Raw genomic sequence first — 22058 nt, 5'->3', positions numbered from 1 at the left:
GCATGGTTACCAAGACAACACATGTGAAGTCACCTATGAGTGCGGCAAAGCATCTCACTTAAATGAAAGAACAGCATTGGTCCTGCAGTGTATTTTATTTTAGGGCTTTTACTTGTACTGCATTTGAATTCATTATAAGAAATTTTATTCACTAAAAACTGTTTTTTAAGGAGTCATGTTAAGGTTTTCAGGAATGACTGATGACCCAGCCGGGTTGTTGCTGTAGTATACTATATTACAACTTGTTTTTGTGAAGGAGAGACATACCACAATGTCATATTAAATTAGTTGGGCTACTTTTGTGTTTTATCAATTTGTTCTTAACAGTAGCACAGTTAGCTGACTGCCTGTTTTTTTGCAAGCTTGACAGAAAAATGTTGTTTAGTTTGTGTTTTCATGTGGACGATATTTGTCATTTGTCTTTACAGTTGATTGAGACAGATTGTACAGTCAGTGAGAGATAGTGGTGATTTGGTGTTTTGGGGTTAGTTTGCCCCCCCCGAATAAGAATAGAGTAAGATCGGGGGACGGCTCACACGAGTTGCTCCAGTCTCAAGGCTTGTTGCATAAAGAGGGATTAAAACATGTATTTGCATTTTTACTTGACAACCATATAATTTTGCATCAATAGAGCCCTAGAATAAAAAATAAACCCTAAATTAAGCATAACATGGACACTGTAAGAGACGGCCTTAATTGGAGTTGTGATACGTTGATCTATCATAAACATCAGTGCTTTTGAAATGGATTTTCATCAGGTTTAGCTCAAATTTTACAAATTTTCAATAATATAACTATGTATATGGCTCAAACATAAATCTAAAATTAATTCTAACCCTAAAATCCTAAAACTGCCCATTGTAGTTGTGAGGACCAAGCAAAATGTCCTCAATGCAGTGGTTTCAAACTAAAATTCATTCCCACAGCCATAGAACGACATGACATGTACACACCATGCACGTACACGCGCCCACTTTCAATTGCACTTCCACTCCATCAGTGGCATGCCTGGCCTTGTATCCCCACAACACCACCCCCCTACTCCCTCTCTAATAGCATATCGGGTTGCCCCACTCCCCCAGCCAGCGGCTGCACCTCCATTTCCCCAGTGCTGTAATTACATTAGGGAGCTTCCGTAGGTCTGAGCAGCTACAGAGAAAGAGTGCGTGCATGTGTGCTTATGGGTGTGTGTTCAGTGTGTGTGTGTGTGTGTGCACACAGGCATTCACATACACTGTAGTGTCAGTATGATATTGAACAGAAAACAACAAGGGAGTGTGTGTTTAACATTGTGCAAGAAAGTGACAGAATGTTGTGTGTGTGTGTGTACGGGCGCACACATGTATGCGTGAGAGATGTGTGTGTTGTTTGTTTTCCAGTGACGGAGCCAGTCCCCCTGCAGACAGAGTGGGTGATTAACAGGGTTGACGCCTAGAGGGTGGCCCTCTCATTAACACTGAACACTCACACAACAGAGGCTCTGTCTCTGCTGTCTCTCCTTTTATCTCTCAGTTCGTTTTCCTGTTCCTAGCAGTGTGTCTTCTCTTCTCTCTGTGAGTGCACGCAGGCACATTTGTGAGTGGGCATACACTCGTAGAATGAAAATTTGGGATTTCGGGAATCATTAAGATGTCAAAGATTTGTCATATTTGGTTCATCGACTTTGCTCTCAAGCATCATTTTGTATATTTTCAGCCTGGGATACTTTTAGCTTCATTATAGAAAAGTCGTGCCACATACAGTATAATTACAGTAGTAGTTCCAGCATTGCTCTCCATTAGACATCCAGAGTGGAGGCCTGTAAAGTATCATCACTGTATTTCTATTGTTGTTGTTATATTGTGTTTATTTATGTATTTCTGTAACTATCATGCATTATCTTTTAATTTTGTTTAAGGCTGCTAGCTGGCCAGCATGAAATGTTTTGTACCTTATTGGCATGTCATAACTCTCTCTGTCCTTGTTTCTTGTTTTTTTTTTTTCTATCAATTAAAGTAAAATGTCAATTACATCTTAAGAACAGAGATTGTCAGCTGCTAAAAAATCTGTTTCATTTGCCATTATAGAATAATCCAGATTCAGTGAACTATGTAACATATGGTTTGTCACTCACTGCAAACATTGTAAAGAGTTGTTAGCATGGACATTGTGTTGAGGAGGATTTACTAAAGCCTTTTCTCCTCTCTTCTTTCCAGTACTATGAGATGTCTTATGGGCTGAATATCGAGATGCACAAACAGGTGAGTCAACATTTATTTTAGAATCATAAAACGTGACGTAGCACAAAACTGTTACATATCCACAAATTTAAATTGCTTGTGCAAAAAATATTATAACTCAGGAGAATGCAGTCAAGTGTGGCTTGTATTTACAGCAGTTTAGTGATTTAATAAGAAATGTAACTAAAGTCCTCTATAAGCAAATCAGTGGTTTGAAAAAGAAGCAAAATAATTTCCATCTGTATTGTAGCAAAGTAAACAGAGTCAAAAATACAACACAGCTACATTAGCTCTACATTGTGGTAAGTTAAAGTTATGTAAAGCACAATTTGACAAGACAATATTCACATTCATGTGCTACCATAAAGCCATAAACAACAACAAACACGAGGCATAAAAGATGTGTGTTCTGGAAAATTCTGAACAAATTCAGTCGTTGAAGTCGATATGTCAAATATGTGCTTAGTTCATCTGCGGCACCTAAAATCTAAAGTTTAGTTGATCAATTGACTGTTGAATAGTGAGGACTACACAGTTTTAAACTTGGTGACTGGACAAAGTGTGTTCATCAGTCATCCCTGCTGTTGTTTGTTGTTTATACTGATAATTCAACTGGGAGAATTTTATTGCCAAAACCATGGCCACGTGCTCCAGCAGCCAAGTCTTTTACTCCCAGAGCCTTTAATGTCCAAAATAGCTCCTCACACTTGTGTTGGTGCAGACGCAGCTGTGCGTTCCCAACATCATTTCCTCACTGTACACCTGCAACTCACTGATTGGCAGGTGTGAATTGCAGAGATAATCTCCCATCACTTAGGGAGTGTTCAGAGACATTTGAATGATGTCACTTGAGGCTGTGTGTGCAAAATGCAGGTGCCGAGGGCTTGTGTTTATTTTATTTCGTTCTTTTTTATTTTTTTGTCTGCTACTGCTTCTAAATCCATTTTTGTTCAGCATATCCACAGTATTCCAACAATGGTATAAGTTTTGAAATATTAGTCCCATTATACAATGTGGATGTTGTTGGTTGGAAAACGGCTGCTAAATTTTATGGTGCAGATTTCTGCAGGTAGTGTAATCATTCATAGGAGAGAAAAATTATAGGAGCAGCCGCCTCAATCCTTTAATTACTTTAATTCCACTGAAGCCACTGCAGTTGGAACCAGTAAACATTTTAAAACAGAAATGAGAGGGAAGCTTTCACCCAGGCAGTAGCACGTGTACATACATCAGTTTGTGTGGCCGAAGCTGGGGGAGTAATTTATGCCTAGCCTGTAGGAGGGAGAGAGCGATGGGCCTCCGAAGGGCCGGCCCTTAACAGTGACCTCGTCTGGCGGAGCCCCATCCGCACACACCAACACACGCTGAGTCTTATGATTGACGGCGCATGCTGACAGCCATATTGGAAGAACCAAGTGTGCTCTGACAAATCGAGATGCATACACACCCTCTGAAGTAGCAGCCTCCATGATTTAACAGCCATCACATATAAGCACCCACACACACTCTGAGGTAGGAAGCACAAGACGGGCACTGTGTTGCACGTGGGGCAAACTTACAAAGACACACACACAGACTCAGTTTTGTGCATGTGATTCCTCACACCGTCTTCCTTTATCTGATGGAGGATGAAATTCAGACAACCGCAAGTGTGGTTGTCTCTGTTGTTTCATTAGTGTGGACGTGTGTGTGTGTGCAAGACATTTTTAACATGCTCATGTGCTTTCCTATTGTCTGTCTGCAATTTTTGAAAAATGTTTGTGTCTGTATGAGTGGTTTGAGTTTGTCTGCATGAGCATTGGTGTGTGTGTGTGTGTGTGTGTGTGTGTGTGTGTGTGTGTGTGTGTGCGTGCGCGCGTGTGCGTGTGCAGTTCCTTTGTGCACAGCATGAGTGGGTGTGGAGAGCCGCTAGTTCCATTAGAGAGTTGAAATTGAAGGGGATGTGTGGAAACGAGTGTCGAGGAGCATTCATGTCTAGGCCTATTGTGTAGAGCCCCCATCCTCCTCCTCTTTCCACCTCTGTCTCTATTTCCCTCTCTTTCTTTCTCTCTCGCACTCTAACACATTCAATTGCTCCCTCTTGATCACTCTGTCCTACTCAATTCAAAAAAATGCCTCTTTACTGTGTCTCTTCTCTCTCTCTCTTGCTGTTTTGTCTTGGTGAGGAGAAGCAAGGTTGAGCTGTGGTTTGAACTGGTAACATGTTCAGTGGAGCCGTATTGTTGCCAGGTCCTTTTTTTGCCTGTCTATTGTCTCTCCCTCCCGTACATGTGTATCACACCTGACAGTGCATCTGTTTTTTGTCTTTATATTGTATAACGGAGGCGCATTTATTGTGTATAAGCTCTCATTATACATGCAGTACAGTAAAATCAGTCATGGTGTCTCCTGTTCATCTGCGCTGAGGGATGTGTGCCTATGGTTTGAATTGTGGAAGATTTGTGAATTTTTTTTTATTCTCATCAGTAGTTAAAGGAGTACCTACAATGTATATGCTTAAATAAAAGTGGTTGAGCAGAAATAGTGTTGATTGGCTAATACCACTATTATCACTATTCTAATAATTGATAATTCATTCAAGTCATTTTAGTTCTTTTCCCAGTTTTTTAATTGTGAGGATTTGCTGCTGTTCTGTGTCTTATGTGATTACAAAACTGAATTTGTTTGATGAGAATTTTTCACTATTTACTGACTAATTGCAGACAATTAATCAACAAATTAATCAGCAAATGTTTTTTAAAAGTGAAGTACAGCATTTCAAGGTTGTATCATGTTGAGTTGGAGCTTATTATTAACATAGAGAAAATGAAACATCATATTGAATAAGCTCATCAAATGTTTTGTATTGAATATCATCGTTTTAAAAGTAACATATAATTATAGTTGATAAGCCTTTGTTATTGATGTTAAAGTACAGTATTTATCTTTGAAAATAATAAGTACAAGTCGAAATTATTACATTTTAAAAATGTTTTTTAGGAACAGGACTTGAGTAAATGCTCCATTTTCCACCACTTGATATAAGGTTTTGTGAGTGTTTACAATGTATGTGTAATAACTCAAATTCAAATGTTGCTTTTAAATGTGCGAATGAGGTCCACTTTTAGTTTTTGAATCATTTTGAGATATTTAAGAGATTATGAACAATTATCAAGTGCTGCTGTATTTCTGGCATGAAGCGCTAGAACTCAAATAGTGAGGTTCATTCAGGGACAAAACCAGGACACCCTGAGGAAGTCTGTGAAATGTTAGGTTTGTTTAGGCTGCCGTCCATGCTTCCTTGAAGCACATTCTAAATCAACTTGAACACATTTTTGTCTTTGTGTTTGCTCTCCCTTTTGAGCCTATGTTTATTTTTAAATGGCAAAAGATAAAGACTATTTAAATTGGCAAAAAGCAGCAAAGATGGACAACAGCAGTGAGTTCATTCTGTTGCAGATTCTTGATGTATTTGTCCAGTCTCCCAGCCCAGGTTTATATTGTGTATGTTTTATTTGCACACATATAATGCTCTTGTCAGTGAATGTGTGCTCCAGTAACACTTGAGAAAAGCTAAAAAGAAGCTGAGTAAAAGAAAAAGAGGACAAAAGATGGAAAGAAGCATTCAGATAAAAAAAAAAGAGGCTGAGTGAGAGAGACGGAGAGGAAGATGATGAGAGCAAAGATAAAAGAAGAGACAGAAGCAGGCTGGTAAAAAGAGACAGCATAAAGGGCACTGAAAAAGACGAAGATCCATAGTTAGCGTGAAACAAGTCCCGCAGAGACATTTTAGAGAGACATTTTGGAGATGTCAGGGAGTGTGTATGTGTAATCATGAGCGGATAGGAGTGAAGCGCTTGATGGGGAGCTGTGCTCTGCATGCCTAATGACTGTTCGGAGAGCCCCTCTCTCCTCATTGCGCCACGAATTAGGCTCTAACACAATTACTGCCGCTTTGCATATCTCAGACGGATTGAATGATTACCAACCAAATGTGATAATAGACCTGCATGTGAGGGAGATAGGCAGTGTGTATGACAAGAAAGAGGAAAAACTGTGTGAGCGTGCACATACAAATGTGTGTGTATGTGTGTGTGTTTGTATGTGTTTGTTACTTTGTATGTGTACGTGTGTTTGTGATTGATTGTATATGTGTGATTGTGTATGAAGAGTTTAGAGAAACAGCACAAGCAACCTAATTAAGGAGGTGAATATAGGGACTGTGATAAGGCTGTATATGTGTGTGTGTGCGTGTGTGTGTGTGTGAGAGATGTAAGATATGTGTGCCCCAGTTTAGGAAGGTCATAGCAGATGTTGCCCATACCAATGAGATTGTGGTTTGAATTGCTGAATGACAATTTACATTCTGTTGGTGATATTTTTTTATATCTTTCTTATCATCAACAAATTTTACAGCCCAACAATGAATTGATCCCAGTAAAATAAAAGCTACGGCGTATTCAAGGCCTGATAAACAGTTTAAACACTATTAATGTGTTTTCATTTGTAATGTCAAATCAGGTTGAGGCTTAGTTGAGCTGTTCTGGGAGAGAATAACATCACCAAAACGTGTAGATGTGTTCGTAATCAATAGATCTTTTTGCATTTAGACTTTTCATAATAGAGAAAACAAAGGCGTTGCTAGTGACATTAAAAGAAACTCGTGTAAAGTGTACCAGTGAGCCCTGACAGTGTGAAAGTTACTAACCTGGGTACTGTAAACCTGTGTATACATGCAGCAGATGAGTAATATGACCTATTTCCCTGGTGTAATCTGACTTCTCTGCTACTTTAGACTTATTTAGTAAAAACCACACAATAGAGTACGATAGTCATAGAAGATGTTTATTTTTTATTGTGTGTGTGTGTGTGTAGAACCCAGTTAAGACACTGAAAAAGCAGACTGTAACTGGGTTACACTGATGAAACTATATTAAAACTATACACTGCTTTGCTGCATCAGGGCCTCGCCAGCTTGCAGTGACTGGGGAGGGGGGGAATTCCCAAGTGCATCAAAAATTCTTCAGCATAAAGTGAGAATGTCTGTATGTCAGCTGAAACTCTGTAGAAGTTGGGTGAAGCTACCGGACAATAACTCAAAACACACAACAGAGACTAAGTCAGAGCCAAACCTCAGCCCAATAGAGCTGCTTTGGAACGTGTGTTATTACTTAAAGCACATTATATTTGTTAATATTCCTTACTTAGATGTAGATCAAATCACGTTATATTTTTATTCACATACTTTTTCTTGCCGCTGGATAATTCTGTATACAATAATATTTTGTATGGTCGTTAACCTTAAACACTGTAAAGTGCCTTGAGATGACTTCTGTTTTGATTTTGGTTCTATACAAATAAAAATAAAATAGGATTGAAGACAGTAGGAAAACATGTTGAATAATAATGTTACTCTCCTCCTGCAGGCGGAGATAGTGAAGAGATTGAATGGGATCTGCGCACAAGTCCTGCCCTACCTGTCTCAGGAGGTAAGCATGCACGTACACTCGGACACACACTGACACCAAGACGTCACTAACCCCCTGACCCTCAGCCCTATTCCTTACATCCTGGAATGAGATCACCCTCATCTCCGCCTCATTACCTCTCTGCCTCCCTGACCTCTCGCTCAGCATCCCTCCCCCCTCTTCTTTCCTCTCCACTTCTCTCCTCCCGTCATTCATCATCACTCGCCTTCTGTGTTCCTTTCCACCCCGCTTTCATTTTGTTCCTCCCTCCCCCACCTTGATTTTCTGCCATATTCAATCAGTCCCTTCCTTCCAGCCTTCCCTTCCCCCTCCCTTTTCCTCCTCCCCTCTCCCTCCTCTGCCTTTGACATCCCGCTCCCCTTTTTTTCTTTACACATGTGTGTGTTTGTGTGTGTCAGCGTAATCAATGGTTGTGTGATTCAGATAAGCCATGCTCTTATCTGCCCACCAGGGGGTTGACCTCCACCCATTACAGCACACCAGCCGACCATCCATTCACCAGTGTCAAGGCTTTTGTGTGTGTGTTTGTGTGTGTGTTTGTGTGTGTGTGTGTGTGTGTGTGTGTGTGTGTGTGTGTGTGTGTGTGTGTGTGGGACTATTGATATTGATTTAACCTCTCCACCTCTCTCCCCCCAAACTTTCCTCCCCTTGTTTCTGTCTTGCTTTTATTGTTTCCTCACTTTCCTCCTCTCATCTTCAACCCCTCCCTCGCCACCATCTTCAGCACCAGCAGCAGGTCCTGGCAGCCATAGAGAGGGCCAAGCAGGTCACCCCTCCAGAGATGAACACCATCATAAGGGTACGATGTTCCAGCCTCAAGCCAGACCTCTGGGTCTGGTGACAGTTCGAAAGACAATTATTGATCATTATTGCCAGTGCTGTTGTTTCCTGTAATGACCTTTTGTGTATTAGCTTGTTATTGACCATGCTTCTTTAGCTCTAATTGTTAATGTAGACCTTAGTGAAGTATTGATAAGGTAAGTAGTAGTGGCAAATTTGATACTTTGATACTATTATATATGATCTATTATTTCTATTTATTCAAATGTGTTACAAAGCTTTTGCTTATTCAGGTCAATATAAAGATTTTCTTACAAATAGTAAATACACTCCTGCTTTCAGAACTAGCATAGTTTCTGTTCTTTAAAAAGAAAAAAATACAATAATTGCTTTTTTCAGCAGTAAGTTAAAAAACAAATATTTGAGCCAAGCCTTCTGAAAAATAATCCTATCATAAAATTAAATGACTCAGTGAACTAATGAATCCAGTTCAGTGCAACCTGTGATATGGAAGCTCATTTCTAACTGCCAGTGACTTTGTTGTTTAAAATGCCCTTTCAAAGGATTTCTTTGAAGTGATACTTTATATCATCGCATCCCAATAAATCAGTATAAATGCTGTTATCATTTGAGTGTCAACACACTGATTACTGTATGAAAGTTCATTTATTGATTGCTAAAAATAGTAAAATAACTTGCTAAAATAGCTAAAATACTAATTCAGTATGCTGACCAGCCACAATCAGTAAACCTTTTGACTAGGTATATTTTTTATTATTTATTTAGCTAAACATACTTAAAATAAGATTAACTTTATTAATCCCTGAAGTGATTATCTATATCACTGTTGTGCTAATTAGCTTCCAGCTAGTGAGTTACTCCATTATTTTAGGTTTAGGTTTTAAGGTTTAGTATAAGCTAGGCCCCATCATTTTTCCTGTGATAACCTAGTCACTCGTCCAGCCTTGTCTTTAGAAATAGAGGATACTGCTCTGCATGGCTGTGTATTTAGGATTAGACCTTTTTATCAAATACTGGGAATCAGTCACTTTTATCGTTTGTATGATTACTATTAACCTTCATTCATTACAGACTTCTTTTGACATCTGCTAATATCCCCATAAATATCCCCTCATGTATAAATACAGGATATAGAGTGTTGCAGCTCTTGCTTTGAATGTAAAGGAGATGTATTGACTCTGTAGGCGCAGCCTGAACAACCGTGGGCGGTTAGATGCTGTTTATGAGAAGTCAATCATGGCTGTCATAAACATCAACCCACTTATGTGTCATCATGTTGAGTGTGAGCGCAGTGGGGAGTGATTAAAGTGCAGAGGCCTGGCAGTAACAATTTGTCTTTTTAATAAAATCAAATGCATGTTTCCCATGGTAGATTTTTTTATGTATACTTTCATGTGTCTGTTTTTTGTTTTGTTTAGCTTTTGCATGTCCTCTTCTGTATCAGGAACATGTTTCATTTTTATTTTACAGTACATGCCTCTCTCTATTCTGCATTTGTTTTGCCTTCTTCTCTTTGTTTGAGTTCTTTCCTTGGGGTTATGTATTGAAATTGCATCTATTATGAATAAGTTATGTGTGCTGCAGATTGTCCATTTCCTACCAAGCGTGTATTTTAGCTATGATATGTGCATTCTATCTGTCCTCTTGTGCTTGAGCTATTGGTGCTGCGCCTCGGGGGCTATATATTGAATAATACATACATCCTGTGATGTATATGAGGTCTTAGCATTGCAGATTTTGTTTATGCGACAGTGCCTGTGTTTTGCTGTGATTTGTGGGTTGTATATGTCCTGCTGTGTCTAAGTTGTGTCTGGTTGTCTTTCATGCAGCAGCAGCTCCAGGCTCACCAGCTGTCTCAGCTCCAAGGCCTGGCCCTGCCTATGACCCCCCTGCCGCTGGGTCTGAGCCAGCCAACCCTGCCCGCCGTCACCACCTCCTCCGGTCTCTTCTCCCTCTCCTCCCTGCTGGCTTCCCAAGCCCAGCTGGCCAAGGAGGAGAAGGCGTCACGCGACGGAGTCGACAGCCATCGCGAGGAGGACGGAGACAAGTCTGATTAGATGGTGTCCCCATTCAGCTCTGTTTTTACCCAGAGACCTGAATCCCCTAATTCAAGCCCCCCTTGGCCTACAGCCTCTCCCCTGGTCTCCCTCTCTCTGACCCTAGCTAACATGGGCATCAATCCCATCGCCACAGCTCCAGCTACAGATCCCCAAACCAACACATTGAGGAGAGCGTTGGCATCTGCCCCTTACGTCAGACCGGTCCTCATGTCTTTATATTTACCATGCAAGGATTGTTTCTTTATCTTCTCTTCTTCACATCATCATCAGAGCGTCTCTCTGGTGTATCCGGTGTCTTTTCTTCAAACACTCTCTTCGTCTCTTTTTTCTATACGATTAAGCTTTGTTTTTCTGTGTTTGTTTTTTTTAACACGACTGCTTTCTATTTCTGTTCTTTCCTGCCTTCCTGTTGCTCTGTCTCTCAGTTCTCATTCCTGTTTAGTTTCTGTTTTTTTGTTTTTTGTTTTGTTTTTTTTTTAATCCATGCCTCACTTCCTCCCACTCCTCCCCCAACCTCTTGCCTCTGTTCTAAGTGGGTCCTCGTTAGGCTTTACTGCTCTGAATACACTGTACTGTAGGTGTTAAAACAGGTTAAATGTTAAATACAGGGGTCCTTTGGCAAGCTGTTGCACTGACATCACAGGATTCCTACAAACTTCATATTCCTACAGTAAAGGTCTCACAGAGATCACTGTTGTTTTTTAGTATTTCAGATTGCATGCTTCTAAGTTAAAAGTTGGCTGTGAGTTTAAATGGTGGATTGCCATTGATCAAAAAGATGTTTAATTATTGCCCTAATGCCCAGGCTAAAGAGAGAAATGTCTCACTTGTATTACTGTGTAAAGCTACAGTCGCATCCTAACCAAAAAACTGCTGCTTTAAGAGCAGAAGATATATCAAGTCGACAAACTAGAGATTCTGTGTATAATCCTAAATTTATATAAAGAAAGGGAAAGCTGTCAGACGAGATAACAACCCCACCTCAACAAGAAGCCGACTGACCCCCCGACTTAGGATCCTTGCATGACCCTTAGTTTATAAATCCACCTAGCACCTTAATTGAAAGACATTTTCATCGGTAGTTAAACAAAGCTGAGGAAGAACAATGTGCAGCAAAAAGAAGAGGTGTAACTTGATGCCTGCTCCCTCCCACCACCTCTTTCATTTTCAGTGCTCACTAGTTCTAGAGCAGGGAGACAGGGGGGGGACAGAGCGTGTATGTTGTGTGTTTGACAGTAGAGGGCAGCGTGTGTCTTTGAAGAATCCTCCACACTGGTTTCAGGCCTGAGCAAAACAAGGACAGGATAGTGACAGAGTACAGGCTGTGTCACAAGGGGAATGTCTTATTTATCCACTGTGTGTGTACAAACCTAATATACAGACACTAGCCTGGCGACATTAATCTCTGCATGCAGTCAGGCCCAGTCTCTGACTTGATCCAGTTCTTGAGGAATAGTCTTTGGTCTATTTTTATGAAATGTCTTCGTGCCATCATTAAACAGAAACGTCAAATTTAAATACTGTTTATTTTGACTCTCTGTGCACATACAGGTCAGCCATGCGTCAGAGTAACACTTCATTATACAGTTTAACACCTGATACACCACTGACAGGGAAATCTCAGTGTAGAATCACACAGACGAAGCACAAGCATCCTCCACAGCTGCTCTGATCTGACTAAAAACGGCTCCCCCTGCACACACACGGGTGTTTTTAGTTACTCTGTGTGATTAGACCTCAGTGAAACTTGGCTGCGGATAATGTGACATCAACTCAGCCAGAGTTTAGCTGAGTTCACAATGTCTCTAGATTTACAACTTACAGCACTGCACGCACCCGCTGTGTTCGTTTGGCCGAGACAGATTTGTCAGACCTTTCTAAAGAACTTCCTCTCTGAATTATGTATAATGCATGTTAACACTATTTACATGCTGGACACTGAACACCTACACACGACATGTACACAACATCATAGGTGCATAACGTGTCTGTAGGGGCTTTAACGGGGCTCAGCTGAATGGCTTCTCTCTGTGAATTGAGAAAACATTTTAGGGTGTTGTGGTCTGAGTGGTGTTTGAACTTCTGACCTCGACACTGTCCATCCATAAAGGGTATTTGATGGAGGCGACAGGTGCAGCCTGTGTTTGCCTGAGCATTCATTTGAACACGGCCTGTGCATGGAGTTGTTTTATACCAACCCCCACACAGACGTCGTCTCTGATTTAATGGATACACTATATAAGCAAATCAATAGGAAGAGTTTATCTCCGAAATAAAGAGTCCTTTCCACACCTCACAAAACGATGTAACGATAAAGCACAGCTTGCGTTGCGTTAAGACATTTGCTTACTGAATGGCTGATTGATGTGCAAGTTTAAAACATTTAGCAGTGGAAATGAAAGAAACAAAAGAAAAAAGTACATATTAAGCAATTTCAGATGAAATCCCCTCACGTGTCTTAAAGTTCAGATGATGGTGATACAGTTGATGACATTTGGTGGGATGCCCATTGCTGTGTATGTATAATAATACATAAACAAGGTGTGTATAAACAGGTGTACAGGCTCGATCGCTGCCGAGTAAACCACAGAGATGAAACGCGTTGCTTTTCTTACTACAACTAAAGCTAACCTGCTACTCTGCTTGTGAATTAAGCATCGTCCTCTCATCTAGCCACATACTGTATGTATCTAGCTACATACTGTACTTGTCGTAGTGATATGAAGAGCGTGTAGACAAAGTGAGACACACATACACACATCAGTGCATGTCTGCAGGGGAACTGAGATCAATTTCTGTCTAGTGGAGACTTCTTTTTTTTTCTTCTTCTTCTAATGTTTGGTCCAAATTTTCTGTGAACAATGCACTTGCTTGTTTATTTGTTTTGTTGTTTTTTTTTCTCTTCCTTGATTTTAAATATTAATCGATATGAACTAGAACGAGAATTACAAAGCTGACATTATAAACTTACAAATGAAATTCTATGTATTTGTTAAAGTAGTTGGAGGTGCTCGGCTTTGTATACAGTTATACATAGAAAGCTTTATGTGTATATGGCTGCATCTTCTCTTGTCTGTCCTGGATGATTCTTGTGCTGTTGTTACAAAACTAATGTGACACCAGGGGGGAAACTGCAGTACGTTGACCTTTTGCCCTTTGACCTCTTTCCACCCCCACCCCCGAAACCTTTACTCCCATTCCACATCCTGCCCTCCCCACTTTTTGCCCCCATAGCGTGAAGCATTGTAAGCGTTTTGAGCTTTGTAAAGGTCTTTTTTTAAACACTTATTTTGTGTATAATGTAAAACCTGAAAGTGTGTACTTTGGCAAAAATGTTTTGTGTCTGAAATCATAGCTTCATTTAAACAAACAAGGAAAAAAAAACTATAAAAAGTACAATAAACATTTACTATAAGTAATATGAAATGTTCTGCAGTAAGGAAAGACTTCTGGTGCCTTACAAATAAAGTCAATCAAATCATTAAAAGGTTTTTTTTTTCTCTCCTTGGACTCGTTTTGAATGTCTCTCACTGTAAAGCACTTCTGGCTCAACGTTAACTGTGACCTTTTCAAAATAAGACTTTGTTTCATATCCTTTATGACATTATTACATCTCATCAAGGTGTGAAAATCAGCTCGTACAGATTTAAAACGTGATCCATCACAGTAAACGTTTTGTATGTTGCTGTGTTTGAGAACAGTCCAGCTTCTGAAATTGTAGCTTTGGCAGAGTGGGGGGGCATTTAGTGATTCACGCTTCATCATGCTTCATTCTCTACCTTTTCCAAACACAGTCCTATTGATATTAAACAGCTTATGTTTTGCCTTAGGCTGTTTTTTCTCTCTTCTTTCTTATAAATTGCTCCTTCCTCAACTTTTCTTGAAGATCAGTCTGAAAGTGTAAAAGTAGCTTTAAATAAAGTTACTGCAGTGTAAAAGAAAACAAACCTCCTGGCATTTACAGTGCATAGCAACATAAGTGCTGTCCTAACGGTATGAAGCTGTTAGGACAGCCGACAGCACCAGTACACCTTTAATGACCTTTAAGGTTAAAGTTATGGTTATCGTTATGTTAAGTAGACCAGCTATACTTCCTGTCTAAACCAGAGGTGACCTGTAACAAAGAAATCCAGAAACTAGTCAGGAGCATGCTGCACGTAGTTACTGAGTACAATGATGTTGTCTCAAACTCCAGGAAGGACACTGAAAGGTGAATTCAAAGAGGATCTGGTGGCCTCTGACTGCCTCAGGGTTCCTGTAGTTCACGGCAGATCCACCAGGAGGAAGTGTTGATTTACGTTTAGCAGCACCTGTGCTGAGGTAAAAACCAGCAGGTAATTGCTCTGAGGTATTCTCACATGTGCTCCACTGTTAGTATGTGGCGGCATCGTGGGGACTTTCTGTTCTTTTCCCTGCTTTGATGGAGGTTTGTTTATTCTACACCACACGTACCCTGAATTAATGTGACACCGCTGCGACACTGGATCGCGGCCTGGTTGGCACCTGGATATCAGACTCATTATGACGTTCTGTGCTTTAGTACTGACACATAACTTCTTCTTTTTTTTTCCATTCACACAAGCACATAGATAAACATGCATTGATTTTTCTGTTTGTGAATTGCAACATGTCTGTGGTTTTCTTTGTCTTCTTCTCACTTTCTTTCAAATGACTCCCTCCCTCTCTTTGCCTTTCCCCTGTGAGTCCAAGCAGGCAGATAAGTGTGTACGCCTGGCTGTGTGTGTGTGTGTGTGTGTGTGTGTGTGTGTGTGTGTTGAGAAACAGAAAAGAGAAAGAGTTGTGAAACCTCAGGTTTGCAGCCCTCCTTCCTCCTTTCCTCTCTCTTCCTCTCTCCCTAAAGACGGCTCTGGATCTGACACTTAAATAAATATGAAAGTGCCCTATTTTTTCTCTTTCTGTCTGAGGATTCACACAAGCAGCGAAGCAGAGGAAGCAGCAGAGGAGAGCTTTTCTCTCATCCAGGCTTTTTTTTTTTCTATAGAGCACATTAGAGCCTGTGGAAACAAGCCCGAGTGTCACAATTACACCTGAGTTGTTTAATTTCTGCCACATCAAAGGACAGCATCAGTGATACTTTATATTTTTTATTGTTTTAGTGCCATGAAAAGACAAAAGCTGCTTATAAATTGATCCTAATGATAATTATTGCCTATTACAGCTTATTCACCTGTGATGTGGAGCCACATCATTGCACTGTTTGACATGTTCATTTACCGTGGGGAACACAGGTGGATGGGACTGCATGGGTTCTGCTTTTATTGTATATCTGCTGTAAAGCCTTCAATAAATAAATAAATATGGGACTAAGACGGCTTGAAACGGTTTTTAGTTTACCATTATTAGCAGCTGAGTAAAATGGGGATAATCAGTTTTCACAAATTTACTGAAAGAGTTGGACGCATGCCCGTCGCAGCCCCAAAATCCTGAATGCAGCAAAGTGTTTGATGAATGAACTGGAACAAAGTGATGTATGTGAAGCACCGTTGGTTTTTGATCTTCTCATAGGATTTAGGCTTACACTTTGTACAGGCAGACCGCACTGTAACGCAAACCCCTGCATTATTACAAAACAGCGGCTGGGCATCGGGGTTAGTGGGGCTGTGTTGTTTCTATGTACTAGTGATACAACGACATATGATCTGGAAAATCCAGTCGGAGGAACAGAGTGTGTGCTTAAGAAGTTCATTAGGTGCCAAATGGCAGCACAGTGGTTTGTAATACTCGCAGACAGGATTGTGCAATTCTGAAAAGCAGTTGCAGCACTGACTGTTCCACAGGATAAACTGCACAAACATGGCCACTAATGCAGAGTTGCATTGATGTGACACTGCTTTGAAAAAGGTGAACTCCGCCCTCTTCTTTGTGCATTTTGGTGGATTTAAATGAATGAGAACGGCTGCATTTCATTCACACCTTTAGGGTTAGAGCCCCCTCAACCTATGCTCCAAGCATAATCATCACTCCCTGCTGTGCTGAGTTTGATGCTTCCATATTAAGAGCGACAAGGTCAAAGCACCAAACATCAAAGTTGCGTATAATCCACTGTTGTATCGTAGTTGATTGCGTGTGCGTTGGCTGGTGGAGCTCCAGGTAAAGGCTGACGCTCTGAAACGTTTCGGGCAACCACTGCTGTACAGATACTGACTGACTGTGGCTCTGAAAAATTCATGAATGCGTGTACTTCCCTGTGTATGTGTACACAGTGCTGATGGGAATGCACAGGGGGGCTGCACTGGAAAACACGTTTTTGCGTGGCTGTGTGTGTGTGTGTGTGTGTGTGTGTATGATGATGATGATGATGATGATGATGAGTCGGAGCGAACAGAGAGAGGGAGAGAGTGAGAAGCGTCTTGATTAATCATGATTGACTCATTCAGAGCCCACTCGTCTTTTCCCCCTCGCTCTCCCACTCCCGCTCTCCTTTATGGCTTGATTACGGAGATGTACTCTATCTCTCATTACCCCCCCCCCCCCCCCCATCCCTCCATCCCTTCATCCCTCGCTCACTTCTCTCCGTCTTTTTTACTCTCGCCATCCAGCCCTCCCCACCCGCCCCCACACCCCTGCTGCGCCAGTTTATTCATCCATCCCCAGGAAAGGAGGCTGTCAATCTCCGTCTGCCGCCTCTCCATCCTCTAACCCGCCGCACGTCCCTCCATCCATCCCTCCATCCATCCTTCTCATCCATCACTGTCACTTCCTTCCTCTCCCTTCTCCCGTTTTCTCTCTCTGTCTCACTCGTTCCTGCCACTTTGACGCTTTTTTATGTATAAATTGTCTCTCTCTGTTCAAAGGCTTCCTCTATTTATCTTCATCCTCTTTTCCTCTCCTCTGCATTTGGAGTGATCCGTCTTTCCTGGCGTGTCTGTCAGACACACTCACAGAGATGGCAAAAAAAAAAAAAAAAGCAAACACACAAATTTAACTTCCCATTCTTGCTGTCACTCTCTCGCTCTCCCCTCGACTGTTTCTGTGTCTCTTTCCCTCTCTCTAGACCTCAGCTGGAAGAGCAGTCAGTGTTGACACAGCCCAGTCTAATACAGATGCTTCCAGAGATGCACCATGGGAAACCGTCTCTTGGCCTGGTTTTCTAATCTTGTCTTTTCTCCGTACAGTTCTGCACACAAACAAACACGTCATGCTTACTGTGTTTATTTGTTTATATTTGTGAGGCGCACGCGCTGTGTGTGTGTGTGTGTGTGTGTGTGTGTGTGTGTGTGTGTGTGTGTGTGTGTGTGTGTGTGTGTGTGTGTGTGTGTGTGTGTGTTTGTGTGTGTTTATATGTGCACATATGTGTGAATGAAAGCATGGGTGCGTACTGTATTCGAACACGTGTGTGTGTGGGCATGCAGATACCTCTGGGTTTGTGTGTGTGTGTGTGTGTGTGTGTGTGTGTGTGTGTGTGTGTGTGTGTGTGTGTGTGTGTGTGTGTGTGTGTGTGTGTGTGTGTGTGCAGCAGCTGGTTTTTTTCCAGCAGCAGGAAACAGAATGAGAGATGAGAACTATTCAAACTTTAATGGAGTCATATGAGTTACAAACAACCTCTCTCTCCAGTCTTCACACGCTCTGTCTGTCCTCTTCTCTCCTTCACTGACCTTCCTCATCTCGTTCTATCTCTTTTCTGCGCTCGGATATTTTCATCTATTCTTTTTTTCTCCTAAGAGTTCACCCTAACCTTCTGTCTCCTCTCTGCTCTCTCCTCTCATTTGCTCTTCGTGCTCATTTTCTATTCTCTTCATCTTCTCTCGTTTCGCTCACTCCTCCTTTTGAGTTTGTCTCTTTCATCTTTAATCCCATCTTCGTGTTTGACTCATAACTTTTCTTGCCTTATCACTATTACTCATCATCTATCTGTCAGCGTTTCTGTCTCTGAATCCTTTTTGTTTTAGTGCCTAATGACAGTACCTCATCACTCTCCTTCTCCTGCTTTGTGTTTTTTATTAATCTTGACTGATTCCTTCTGTATAGTACGTCCAACCTTATCACGGGTTGCCAGATACAGTTGAATTTTTGGTTTTGGTGACTATGCAGGCACAGTGGTACCAAAATGTTCCTTCTCACGATAATATTGAAGAGGCTGTGAGTCACCCAGCTGCGGTTGGCTGAGAAATCCCTTCAGCTGTAAACTCTCCCCACAACCACCCTTAGTTAAACTGACACAGAGCGTCGGGACCAACGATTGATCAACAATTCATGCTGCTTCAAGCACAGCTCATGACGTCTTGACATGAAAACTAGAGTCTCATAATATTTTCAACTTCCATGATGCTTGGGATGACACTGAAAAATAGAAACACAGAGCACTTTGCTGCTTGTAACTGTGAACATGTGATTGAGGAATTATGATTATTATTGTTGAATATGTTTAGTATGCTACCATATGTTAACAACACCCGTACTGTTTTGAGAATGCACATTAGTCAGCCTGGACACTAAACAGATGCATTACCAGCCTCTAGACCTACAAAAACAGAACAATGTCCAACTGAGCCCAATTGTGCAAATACAGCAGGTACTAGAGGGGATTCCCAGCGAACTGGCATTCCTTATCAGTCAATCTGCTCAGCTCAGTATAGTGCTTTTCTAATTATACACAGTGACAAGAAAAAGTATGTGAACCGCATTCATTCTGCATTCATTTGTCGTAAAATGTGATCTGATCTTTCATGTCTTTATTGAGAACAACCATAAAAAAAAATGTGAACCCTCTGAATAGTGACCTCAACAAAGCAAATTGGAGTCAGGTGTCAGCATAAGTTAAGAAATTTAGTTTGGAGGTGTGGACTAGAGCTACTTCCACTCACAAAAAACACTCTAACTTGTTGAGTTCGCGCCGCACAAGAAGAATACGCTTATGTGAGCCATGCCTTGCCAAAAGGAGCTTTCAGAGGATTTCCAGCTTTACAAAAAGCTGGAAAGGTTTACAAAATGATGTCAAAGACTTTAGAAATTCACCAGTCTACAGTTACAATTTACAGTACAATCTACAAATGGAGACACGTTGGGACTGTGGCTATACTACCAAGAAGTGGGCGACCAGTCAAAATGACCCCAAGAGCAGTGAGGTAAAGAAACAACCCTGATCAACGGCCAATGATTTGATTCACATACTTTTTCTTGCCACTGTACATAGCTCATTGTATGTAATTGTTCCGATGGTTCTGCTTTAACCAAGCTGCTCTGAGACTGCGCTGAACACTGGGATTTCCGCTGTGTACGTTTTGTTCCTTGGAGTGCATCCTGCACACCCTACACAGGGACCATCGCCAGAACTGGTCGGGCTATTACACTTGACTATTTGCCCAAGTGAGAATGCGTCATACATGTGTGAAAGAGTAACTATTAGGTGACTCATTAGAGACCACGCAGAGGTGTAAAAAGTGATTCAGACAACACAGTGAGTGCCACCATCAGTATTTAGCTAGTTCGGAATGGAAAGTCCTTACGTCGTATATGAACTTATTGGCTTATTGGGCTCAGGCCGAGGGGCTTGAGAGGTCAGGGGTCCCAGGGCCAGAGCACCTGTATCAGAATCAGATTTAATGAAGGATATTTGCTCACATACAGTAAGAAATTTGACCATGGGTCTTTGTATTTACAAATCATAGTAAGAAAGATGCACATTAATACATATAAGCACATACGAGGAAGGAGAAAAAATCACTAAACATATGGTGGAGTATACAAGCAGGTAGGTGAGAAAGATACAGTAGCTATTTTACAAATGACATTATAGACAAACTGCATTTATAGGTTGTGCAGGCGTGAAGCCATGCTCAGTATATACAGTTTATTTAACCGTGAAATCATGAATGAAATATCCAGTTATTGCACAGTTTGGGTTTAATACAGTATTCATATCATTTGAAGGTGCAGATGTTGCATTGGTTCTGCACAGTCACAGCTCAGAGATTGTAATCCATAACTAACTGTTCTTCACTGAGTGGTGTTGTGCAGGAAGAAGCTGTTCTTGTGTCTGGTTGTTTTGGTGCATGGTGTTCTATAGGGAGCAGCTGGTACAGGTTGTGTAGAGGTTATGTGGGGTCTGCAGTGATTTGCTTTGCCTGTTTTGTGACTCTGGAATTGTAAAGATCCTGGATGTTGGGCCGGTTTATGCCAGTGGAGTTGTGATTGTCCATTGTTGTCTCTGCTTGTCTTGTTTGGTGGCTGATCCTAACCAGACAGTGATAGAACTGCAACGCATAGATCACTAGTTCCTGAAGTAGTTAGAACTTCCTGAGCTGACACAGGAAGCCCATCCTCTTTCACACATGGATCACTGAAGGTGCAGTGATTTGTGTAGAGGTGAAAGAGCAGTGGAATGAGCACACATCCCTGTGGAGCACCACTGCTGACTGTTTGTGTGCCGAATAAGATTCTTCCCAACCCCTCGAGAGGCTGCTTCCTGTCAGCCAGGAGTTGTACTGCATCTCTCACACGAGCCTGAGGAGCCACAGTAATATTTCTTGTTAGTCTCTCTCTCTCTCTAGAGATCAAACTATGAAGAGTGGTTGAGTGTAGCCTTTTACCTCACAGTGACATTCATACAGGCAAACATCCAGTTCAGTTCCTGGCACCTCCTTCTGGTGAAAGACAGAAATCTGTGATTTGTCAAGTACCAACATGCAGTATGGTTTATTAATGGAATCAATTATTTTTGAATATTATTAATGATAAACAAATAAGTGGACGTCAAGGACTTTGAGAAGCTGCTGTCTTGCTTTAAATTTCATTTTTAGTACTTTGGGCTCATTTCTTTATTAACTTATTGTTTTCTTGTGATTTATTTCTTTATTTTTGTCACCCACTCTCTGTCTCTGTCTCTGTCTCTCTCTCTCTCTAAAGTCTATCTACCCCCAGTGGTAATGTCGTTCAGTGTAGAGCCCTCCCCTGTGTGGTTAGTGGGCTGTTACCCAGCTGCCTCTGATACTTCCTGCCTGTCACTTCCAATCCTGGTGACAGTACGCCTAAAACACACACTCACACACACACACACACACACACACACACACCCTGGCCCGGTATTTTTCTGACACACCATCGTTTAGAAACATTATTATTATATAGTTGCCTGTCCAAAAGATATGCACACACACACACGCGCGCAGTAATGTTTTTCACACATACTTCACAGCAAAACCATTAAGAAACACACACACACACACACACATACACACACAAACAGAGTTACTGAGACACACACTCAGTTGCGGAAACACTCACTCATTGGCAACTCTTCACGACACACTGGCAATCTTACATGTGTAAATATGAGGATATGAACATACAAGAACGTATGCCCACACACACACACACACACACATTACTGGCATAGCAGTGGAGTAGACTCCCCATCGCTAAGAGCCAACCAAATTCATTTAACAAGTGCCCTTGCTCGATCTCCAGCTCTATTTGTAGCCTCCCTTCTCCACCTCCTCCTCTTCTTCTCCGTCTTCCTCCTCTTCCTACTCCTGGCTTCTTTTCTTCTT

At 41.4% G+C, this 22058-nt stretch overlaps 1 protein-coding gene across 2 annotated transcripts in view; it reads left to right on the top strand.

The window, feature by feature from the left end:
• The window catches only part of tle5 (TLE family member 5, transcriptional modulator), a 40114-nt gene extending 26062 nt beyond the window's left edge, over positions 1-14052 (top strand). The window contains exons 4-7 of one of the 2 annotated variants that reach the window (XM_026345878.1): positions 2196-2240; positions 7625-7687; positions 8412-8486; positions 10318-14052. In XM_026345878.1, coding sequence (XP_026201663.1) covers positions 2196-2240; positions 7625-7687; positions 8412-8486; positions 10318-10545 — 411 coding nt within the window. In that variant the 3' untranslated portion in view covers positions 10546-14052. The remainder of the gene's footprint in view (positions 1-2195; positions 2241-7624; positions 7688-8411; positions 8487-10317) is intronic. The other variant, XM_026345879.1, reaches the window with a different exon arrangement.
• The last annotated feature ends 8006 nt before the right edge of the window (positions 14053-22058 follow it).

The sequence above is a fragment of the Anabas testudineus genome, chromosome 4 (assembly GCF_900324465.2).
Source record: "Anabas testudineus chromosome 4, fAnaTes1.2, whole genome shotgun sequence".
Classification (NCBI taxonomy): domain Eukaryota; kingdom Metazoa; phylum Chordata; class Actinopteri; order Anabantiformes; family Anabantidae; genus Anabas; species Anabas testudineus.
This window is presented reverse-complemented; position numbering and strand designations above follow the sequence as displayed.